Raw genomic sequence first — 10,070 nt, 5'->3', positions numbered from 1 at the left:
AGCTCACTGGCACCCTCCTTTTTTATATCACCCATTGCTATGTAAGTGTAGATGGAGATACGGCCACTGTCAGCTCTTCGATTCTTGTACCTGGGGCCTTGTCCTGCTCCAGTCGAAGTCCCCTCAAAACTCCCATCGATTTCCACAGGGCAGGATCTGGCTTCTAATCTACGGTTGAGATACTTGTTTCTAGTCATTGATTCAGCGACTCAGCCATGGGTGGAACTAAGGTACCCAGAGCGAGGCAATTGTGAGTTTGTTTATAAAGCAGAGGGGATCGTTTTGTCATGGTTTCCCCTTGTTTGCATTAGTTTTTCTGGAGTGGGATTTATCAACTACCGTTTGTGTATAGCCTGTTTTTCCATCCTTCAGGTGCAAAGTGCTGAGATAACAGGCCGACAACACAAACCACGCTGGTCTATAGAACATGCTCGCCGCTAGAGAAATGTGGGGTGGATTTAGCCAGCGAGAGGCTGAAAACTCGAGCAAAATGGGCGATGACTTACAGAACTGTTGGATGTCCACCCTGCTCGGGAAGCGATTGCGGGAATGCTGATTCCAGCTACACGTGGCGAGCTTGCTGGTATCGTTCCCATTTTCCTGGCTGGCAGCTACTGCTAGGGAACATAGCATGGGGAAGGGCCTGGGTGAAGGGGGTAGGGGCAGAGGGAAGTCCCTCGGCCTATTCCTGCTGTAATGGCAAAAGGGAGCAGAGGGCGGCCTTCGGATTAAGATAGAGGGCTTGGAGATCTGGAGTCTATACCCTGCTCTGTTTCCTGAGCAATTCATCTAAGCTCCGTGTGTCTTGTTTTCTCCACCTGGACAAGGGAGGTAATTGTGCTACCATACCGCACAGGAGTGCTGTGAGGATACATTCATTAATGTTTATCATGCGCTTTGAGAACCTTATCTGGTGGGTGCCATATAAGCTGCAATATTCATTTATCACCTATCAGCAGAATCCTAGAATCATCAGAGTAAAAAATGGGGAGAAGAAAAAGGTTAAAATAATAATCCAGCTGCCAGGGACAAATGAGGGAGGTTCACGCTGCAGCCGTATCTGCCAGGGCTTTGTGTTGGCTAGTTTCAAAAGTCACCTGAAATGAACAAAACAAACAAACAAAGCACGTGCCTTCTTATACTCCTTTATGATGCATAGGGACCAGGAAGATCTGAAAGATTTCCCCCCCCCAACTACAAATATTTTAAATTGGGGTAGGAAATTTGGTATTTTTTGTGCTTTGTTTTGTTTGGAAAGATTCCCTGACAACTAGAGAAGGAGTGACATAATGCTATACCGAGTCAAGAAAGTGAATGCTGAGTAACCAAGAAGGAAGCAGATTTGTAGTCAGGCTGTTTAAAACTCTGGCTTTGTCTACACTTATTCCATTCTCACGTTTAATTATCATGTTGGAGAAACGAATTATTTTTTAAAGATTAACCCCCACCCCCACCGCCGCTTCAGTTAAGAGGAGGTATGTAACCATTTTCTGATTTCTCCAACAAGTCCTCTGGAAAACACAGGAAGAGTCGATATTCCTGATACTTCGCAGGTAAAACCAAACAGAAAAACAAACTTCAAAAAGGACACTCGCCCAGCTGTTTTAAAAATCATGCGCAGACCACAGCTAAATGTGGCAAAACATGAGGCGCCCAGCGTATTCCTTGGGAGACTATATTCAACAGATTCCACTAGAGGGAAGCTTTCCTAATTGCCACCTTATGTATTATTTCATTTCCTTCCCTGGCCTCTAGCAATGGGAATCCCACGGCTTCGCCAGCCCTGCAAGCAGAGACGCCCAGCCTAGCTCCTGCAGAATGGAAAAATGCCAGCAAAACCACAGTGAACTACGCATATTGCACCCATAGATCCGTTGTGTTTAATTTCCTTATTGATGGCCTTTCATAACTCAGTGGTCATCTTTCTTGCTCTGCCATTAATTATCCCAGGAAGCAAATAAATGTTCCCAGAGTCAAGACACTGACATGCCTCCCCCCTCCCCTGCAGCCAGTGCTCCTGAGGGAGAAAGAACTTGGGATCGTTCGCAGTAGGACAATGCCGACTTTTGAACCTCTAACCACTAAGCAAACAAACCTTGCGCTCTGCTCCACAATCCAAACAAGGTTTATTGACAGGCGTTACACAGCAACGCATAGCAACTGAGGCAGCAGCAGCAGCCGCCAGCTCCCCGGCAGAGCACGAGGATCAATGGCGTGCGGGCGCGGCCCCTGCAGCACCAGAGGGCAACCTTGCAAAGGCAGCGCCCTAGGAGCCAGAGTCGTTTTCCCCCGCGAGGGCTGGGCACAGGCATTCCAGGCCAGGTCAGCCCGCATCCTCCTGCCAGACTGGGGAGGGCTGCAGGCTCGGGCTGGGGCAGGGAGAGAAGGGCTGGCTTTGGTTTTCATTTGAGGCCGGATCCTGCAGTCCCAGGTAGAACTCTTGTCTCGCAGGGATGAAGAAGCGCTGCAGGAGTGGAGCGTTTTAGTGTTGGGAGTGAGACGGTCCTGACTGCTCAGGATGATCCAGTGTTGCCGGGTTGACCGCGCCCCAAGGCCAACACACGGGCCAGCCTTTCCCCCCTGGTTGTTTCTTTTAACAGCACAAAGACAGACTCCTAGCACACACACCTCCCCACGGACTCCCCTCTCCCAGCTTCGGGGTCTAGCGGCTAGTCCCTGGAGCTGCGCTTTTAGTGGGTATAAAATGAGGTTTTCGATGGATAGGACCAGCTCCGTATTCCAAGCACCCTGCGAAGTCTTCAAATACCGCAGCTGCTGCGCACACTTTTATAAAAACCGCATCCTACCGAACAGCGACCCACGCCTGGCTCAATCAAACACACACACACTCATTCGTATACATCTGCGCAGACACACACTGTTAGCCGCCAGATTTCGGTGAATGCTGCCTTTTCAAAATACACTAGGACAGGAATTCTGCAACTGAGACAACAAACAAACAAAAACAAAACCTCTGCTCATCAAATTATATTGGAAGCAACTAATAAAAGAGAGGAGGGCTTTAAAACCAGGGCAGAGCCCGGGGGAAGCCCCGTGTTGATTTCACATGCTTGGCACATGAAGTCAGCTTCTCCCTCTTCGGGCATGAGCCTGCATGCTGCATTAGACTCCCCTCTCTGGAAGACCCTTAATTTCTAACACATCTTCGACCCCCCACTGCGTGGAATCACACCGAAGCTACACAAACACTTATACAACCTCTCCGTTTTTAGCAGACGGCTGTCCTAGCCCTAACACGTGGTTAAAAACAAGGTCGGTAATAAAACAGCCCTCCCCCCCCCCGCAAAAAACCCACTCATTTTATTAATAGCCTTTCTAAATGACACGGGGCAATTAGTGTATTTAAAACTGCTCCAGCATGGAAAGAGTATACATAAAAATAGCAGGAAGCATTTAATAGACTATTTCCCCCTTTGATTATTGGTATTGATGGAATAAAAATTGCACCATGAACAAATCCTCACCAATGCTGTCTTTGGCCAAAGGTATTGGGGCAGGAGCTCAGGTGTTACCATGGGCAGTAATAGGTCTGAAATGTCAAATCAATTTCACCCTCATGGAGCACTGTTAACTGCAAATCCCCGGTAAAGTATATTGCCAATGACCCGCTCAGTATAGACTGGCTAGCTGTCCCTATCCGCTGGCAGGTGCAATGAGACATGGAGTTTCTGACCTGGCTGGAAAGCTTTGGTCTGTGTGTGTTTCAAAGACTAATCTTCCAGATTTTGGATAAGGAGTTGAGTAAAACTACAATAAAACTGTGAAAACCAAACTGAAGCTTGACCAGAGATTTTTTCCCCTGCTCTTATCTGTGTCCAGATCTGGGGAAAGAATCCATACTTTGGTTTTTCTCACCCATTTAATACAAAGATTGAAATGTGCCAATCCCCAAATGTCTGTGTTCCAGGCAGCTTGTTAAGGAACCTTCCTAGGGCTCAGGGATTCCCCTGGGGTCTTTCTTTTCATTTTCAGCCCTATAATGAAGCTTGGATAAAGTCTGGGAAACCAGGAAGGCCCCTGTGTGTATGAAGCTGTTGGGTTAGGGAGAAGAGAATGGCATAATTTAAACAACAGAACATTACACTGGGTGCATTTCTCAACTCTCTCATCCCAGCTCCCTTGGCAATAATACCACACAGGCAGCGATCCTCACGCTTACAAGTGTAGCTAGTTGCAGTTTTGGCTGGAGAGCTCACTGGCAGCGCAGAACGCTAATAAACGGGCTGGGTGACTACCAGCACCAGATTTATGAGCTCCTTTACAGGTGGCTAACGTGAAGCAATTCCCTTCGGAACATTTAAGCAGTGTCTTGTCTTACCTTCCCCGTGCTGTAAGGCGAGATGGTCATTTTGAAGGTTTATGGTTGGGAAAGACAAATGTGCTTTACATTTGGCTATTAAAATTCACGGCTAGCCCAGCCTGTGTAAAGAAAACATGCGCACCGATCCCCGAGATTCCGAGCGGGAGAACTTACAGACTATTGAGGTTCAGCTCTCGGCTATAGTGGGATTTACTGCATTGCAATCGCCAATGTAAAAACACACAAGATCATGAAAATCCCCGCCCACGGAAACAGACACACTATACACTTTGTACAAAAAGCAAACGGCTGGAGTGTGGTTGAGGAAGGGCAATGCGGCCATTGTAGTGCACAGACGGGAAAAGCCTGGGCTCTGTCCGTTTCATTGGGTGACCAGTGACCTTTTCCACGGTGGGTTCTGTGAATGTCGGGTTCCTGTTCACCAAGGAGGGCAGAAGCCCCCCGGCCCCCGACTCAGTCTGTGGCTGCAGTCACTGGGTCACTGATGACGCTAAGACCCCAGCAGCTCCCAGGACGACCCCAGCTGGGCCAGGACCCGTTGATCCCTGGAGGGAGGAGACCGGGCTCAGCGCTTGCGAGCCGCTATGCACCGTGCTGGGCTGAGATTGCTGCAATTTCTTCTTGTTGATCTTTCTTTCTTTCGCTCGCCTGTTCTGGAACCAGATTTTCACCTGGCGGGGATAAAAGAGCGAGAGAAAGAGATGGTCAGATCAGACAGCGGAGCGGCTCCAGAATGACCAGGCGAGCAGGGCTGGGCAGCTGGAGAGGGCAGTAGGGGTTTCTCTGCAATCAGCCCAGCCAACTGCTCCCGGCTCTGCCGCAACACGCAGGGAATAGCCCGGTGTAATGCAAGCCAGAGTCCCGCCTTGCGCACTCGCCTGCAGAGCCTTTCACTGGGGAGTGGGCCCGATCCCCAACTCCTGGCGCCAGGGACTTTCTAAGGTGGGGCTAACATGCACATCTCAGCCGTCAGCTCAGAGCACGCTGAGAGCGAACAGGCCCACAAGTGGGCAGGACATCTCACTCTCAGATGTGCCACTTTTGGCGTTTGTCGGGTTGGAAAGCAGGCACGCCTGTCCGTCGGTCTGTGTCTCCTTAGCACACACCGGTACTGGAGACAGGAGAGACGTTCCAAACATGGTCACATACCCCATGACCTAGGAAAACACCCACTCTCCTTGCGAAAGCAGACAGCGCCTCGGTATTTATCGCCCTTCCTAGGCCTTCTCCAGCGATTGGTGCCAGCCATTCTGCTACTATGCCCGCGACCCCACGGCCACGTTTGCATGCTCTCTTGGGCCAATGGCACCATGACAAAGCGCGTGGGGACGTGGGGGGATAGACACGACTAAAGAGTATGTGGGTACTTGGGAAATAAAGCGAAGTGAACTCTCAAGGGACACACCTGTCTCTCTGACAATCCCAGAGTAGAGGCCAGTTCTGCTTTCCTCCTGATTGTTATATACCGGCTGTAATGAAACTCCTTCTCCAGTTCCAGCCGCTGGTGGTCCGTGTACACCACGCGGTACTTATCTTTTGTCCTGGTTTTAACTAGAGAGGAGAAATCCATGACAACTGATCAGGCACATTTAACTGCAACCCTTTCCCCCGATCCATTCTTTCCGTCACCTGATCTGAGACTGGGGCTCGGCTACTCTTCACCCAGCCCAAACCCTTCACGGGCAAGGACTATAGGATCGGGACCCCGTTAATGATTTCAGTCCCTAAACGGGGACTTAATAAAGAGCGTGACCGGGCTCGAGAAAGAAGATTTGCAGATAACCCATTTTTTCAGGCTGGGGGAAAAAACTGCACGAATGTCATTAGGAACCAAACGCATGCACAATATTCCCCGGCCCGCGGCAGCCCAGATGTCATAGATTTTGAAATGTACCTTAATTTTTTACATTTCTTCAAGGAACATGGTTCTGAAATGCCGCTGTTCCTGTTCATCCCTACTGCTAATAACCCCCATTAATGTAGGCACGCGTTGTCTGGGGTTATGTGCTACAGCAGCAGAAGTCTTAGATTCTTACAAGTAAACTTCTTGGGCATTGCTCTGATTTCCCCCCCTGATTTTTGATGTCCCTCAGCAAACGATGGTAGTGCAGACGATCTGCGATTGTTATGCTGAATCCGTACCTTTACTCGGATTCATTTATTTTTGCAGACGAGAACCGACAAGCCTGACACTGGAATTGAGACAGAACATATCAGTGCTCAAAAATTCCAAGTTTGACACATCTGATTTTTTTTTTAATGCGGAGCATATATGTACATTGCTAAATCAATTGATCTCCCTTTGCTTCGTATTGTTTCTTGTTTAACTGGTTATATCCCCAGCTTTCTTGTTCATCAGAAAGATCTGAAGAGTCGGGAGGTTATGCCCCTAGGTATGTAATGCCCGGCAGGCTGACTTTGTTCAGGTAAACTCTCTGCAAACCACAACAAAAGCGCCCTGCAAAGATACAAGTCTGATCAGAGAAAACTCCCCAGAGCCGCTGAATGGGGAACACAATCGCAAACAATGGCGGACAAGGAGATCTTATCAAAGAAAGACATTCTCAATGCCTTAATAACAGCCCCATTCTGTTTGAATTACCACTACTGAGCAAATGGCGGCAGGCGCTTTCATCCCCTGACCGGCAGATTAACATAAACACTGGCTCCAAAGGCAGCATTTGAATGGAAACATCCCCCTCAAGTGACCAAAGGAAAACGGTGGGAACAGGACGGAATTGTGGGAAAATCGGACAGGTTCCATTCCTGGATTGCTGGCCACTGGGCAGGATGCTCAGCGGCCTGCAGATTCTTTCGCATTAGAGCTGGTAGTTTGCGTTCCCATGTAGTGCGCTGACTCGATGCCCTTTGGTTTGGGGGAACTGGTCAACCTCAATCGCCCCCCCCCCCCACGTTGTCTAGGGAAGCCGAGGGATGAGAGACGAATGCCAGAATTCATTATTTACTGCGAAAGTTGCCACCCTCTTTCCGGCCAGTAAAAGGGACAATAGCGTGGAAGGTGTATATCAAAGCAAGATGCGTTTAAAGGCTCATGACAGATGAGGGTCTGCAGAGAACAGGAGCTCCTGACTAGTCTGCAGGAACCCGGGAGACATTAACATCACAAGTGAGAACGGCGCCTGGCCACCACTTTGACACCTTAGTGAAGGACATCACGGACCCTTCTCAGCTGAGATTCAGCTCCCCTCCAAGCCTTCTTCCCCCACGACAGGGAGGAAGGCGGAAACTTTCAAAATCGGGCTTGAGACACCCCGCCCTACCCTTAACACCTTCCGATCCGCGCCCCTCTCCCCAAGGCGAGGAGGAAAAGACGCACAGATCAGTTTCGCCTTCCCGGAGAAACTTGCCCCCCGGATAAGTTGCAGCCCCAGCTCGGTGGGATGGGAATTCCAGAGCCAGCCCGAACCCTGACAACTCCAGGACCCAGAACCGCCTTCGCCCATTTCCCAGCGAGGGAGCAGCAGGTCGGCGTGAAGACCTAAAGCTCACCAAGACGTTAATAGAGGTATGCGCCCAATGACTCAGAAACAAATGCAAAGCGACACCGGCCAATGATTTATATGGCTGTAATTGGTTATAAAAATCCTTGACGTGCCTATAACCTGGGCTACTCGCACTGAAGCCCGGGGAGGACCAGCGCGCACTCTACGGGGATAAAATTAAACTAAACTCATCGGGAAACCGGTCAACATAGGCTCTCCCGGCCGCTGGGAAACTTGGATCGTGTAGGAAAAGACACCCCCCCTCCAAGACTGTCCCACGGCTCAGCGATTCAAAAGACCCCTTGAAATAGGGGTTCCAAAGCTCTGTGGGGTCGGTCTGCCAACCCGCAGTGCGTTAAAATCGTACCGCAACCCCACCCCCAGCAAGGCTCGGTCTTTGCTGCCTACGTTTTCATGTTAAGCTAATTTCTCACAAAGGTCCACATTTCTCTCTGTACCCGCAGCTTGGTAACACGATTCCCAAGCCCCAAAGTGACTCTGCTTGTTGCTACAACCTCTCCCCATAAGGATCTGTAATTCAAGTGCTGGCGAGAATACGACCAGTTATTTGAAGAATTTTTCTACCCACTTCAGTATTTTTGTTCAATATTAAAACATGTAAAACAATCGAAATAGAATGTTTCCTTTTGGGGAAGACCCTCATTTCTGAGCTGCTGCTTTCTTATTTTCTTTAAAAAATATATATCAGAAGTGAGGCCACTCCGGTGAAATGCCTGGGCCTGGGCCCGCATGCCTGTGGCGGGCTCCAAAACGAGTGAGCTTCTTGGCATTATCAAATGTCCCTGCAAATCACTTCCACGCGTGTATGGCACAAACTTCTCTCTAGTAACACCCAGGCTGCTCTGATCTGAACTCGAGCCAGTGGCTCCAAAGAGAACTCTGATGTCTGGGGGGCCCTTTCCCTCCCGCCACCGGAAAGTTTGGGCCCTGTTTCCTACTGGGTTTTCCTGCGGGAGGTTCCCTCCACTCCCCGAACCGAAAAGCAGCCAGGCTGAGAAATTACTAGCGAAACAACTGTCTAATGTTAACCTCCACAGCCCCCACCGTGCAGCCCGAGCGGTGCGCAGCGCGGTTCAGTCCCCGGAGAGCGACGGTTTCCTGGGCGGCTCTGGGTCCAGCAAGGCCCAGGCTGGTTACAAGGGTCCTCGAGCTCTGCTACTTCCCAGACTGCCCTGAGCTAGGCTTCCGTGCAGAGCTCCGGTGCGCAGGGCCCCAGCGCTTTGCGGCTAGCCAGAGCCCCAGGCCTGTAGGGCTCTGCTGCAATCCAGGACCCCCAGAGCTGGGCTCCGGTCCAGGGCCCTGGTGGGCAGCTCGCTCCGGGTTCCAGCGCGCTACCGGGCTCTCCGGGGCCCCAGGCCTGCAGGGCTGTGCTGCAATCCAGGACCCCCCGAGCTGGGCTCCGGTCCAGGGCCCTGGTGGGCAGCTCGCTCCGGGTCCCAGCGCTCTGCCGGGCTCTGCGGGGCCCCAGGCCTTTGCTCGCCCAGGCTCGCGGGGCTCCGCCGCTTACCCTGGCCGCCCAGGGCGGGCTGTGTCGGCTTCCTCATCCACTCGCACAGATTCCGCCGCTGGCCGCCAGGGGAGAGCTGTTCTGCGGCCGGGGCGCCCGGGTTGAGCTGCTGCATGACCCCGGAGGCGGCGTGGGGCGCCGGGCCCGGGTGGTGGTGGTGGTGGTGGTGATAGTCAGCCGGGCTGTAAGCCAGGGCGGCGGCGGGGGAGCCGCCGTTCAGCCCGTGCACCGCGCTGGCCGCCGCAGTGGCAGGGCCCCCCTGCCCGTAGCCGTTCCAGTCATCCCGCAGCGGAGCGCCGTAGGGAGAGGGCCACGAGGGGCCCGGGGACTGGGCGCTGTCCAGGTTCACCCCGGCCGCGGCCACATGGTATCCTCCGTAATCCGGGTATTGCGGGGCGCTGACAAAGTTCTGCGCCGCCAGATTGAGCCCCCCCGAGTGGCGCACGGAGCTGGAGTACATGGGCACGTCCTTATCCAATAGGTAGCTCACGTACATGATGGCGAGAGCCGGGCAGCAGCTCTCCACATGCTGCTTGGGGCTCTGGAGCTGGTCTTCTCTTCCTTGGGGATGGACTCCCCTTCTGGTCCGGGGGGGGGCAGCGGGGGGACTGTCCCCCTGGTTGCCTCTGCAGAGCCGTCTCTCTCCCACTAGCGATCCGAACCCATTGGCCGGCAGCACTTACATGATTAACGATTG

The 10,070-nt window shown here is 52.0% G+C and overlaps 1 protein-coding gene across 1 annotated transcript; it reads right to left on the bottom strand.

Moving 5' to 3' along the window:
* Positions 1 to 4,812: 4,812 nt before the first annotated feature.
* Positions 4,813 to 9,869, bottom strand: CDX2 (caudal type homeobox 2). Its single transcript, XM_032765309.1, has 3 exons — positions 9,374 to 9,869; positions 5,748 to 5,893; positions 4,813 to 5,013 (listed from the first exon to the last, which is right to left on the bottom strand). The coding sequence occupies exons 1-3, from the start codon at positions 9,867 to 9,869 to the stop codon at positions 4,813 to 4,815; spliced, it is 843 nt and encodes a 280-aa protein (XP_032621200.1).
* Between the last annotated feature and the right edge of the window lie 201 nt (positions 9,870 to 10,070).

Source organism: Chelonoidis abingdonii, chromosome 1 (assembly GCF_003597395.2).
Source record: "Chelonoidis abingdonii isolate Lonesome George chromosome 1, CheloAbing_2.0, whole genome shotgun sequence".
NCBI classification, from domain to species: Eukaryota; Metazoa; Chordata; order Testudines; family Testudinidae; genus Chelonoidis; species Chelonoidis abingdonii.
Note: the sequence above shows the minus strand (reverse complement) of the source record. Positions and strands in the feature narration are given on the sequence as shown.

Excerpts from the sequence above, each read along its gene's own strand:
- CDX2 (XM_032765309.1), bottom strand. The coding sequence starts at position 9,869 with ATGTACGTGAGCTACCTATTGGATAAGGACGTGCCCATGTACTCCAGC. Across the intron at positions 5,894-9,373 it reads GCCCGCCCTGGGCGGCCAGG|TTAAAACCAGGACAAAAGAT; the intron begins GTAAGCGGCGGA and ends TCTCCTCTCTAG. Across the intron at positions 5,014-5,747 it reads TGGGATTGTCAGAGAGACAG|GTGAAAATCTGGTTCCAGAA; the intron begins GTGTGTCCCTTG and ends TATCCCCGCCAG.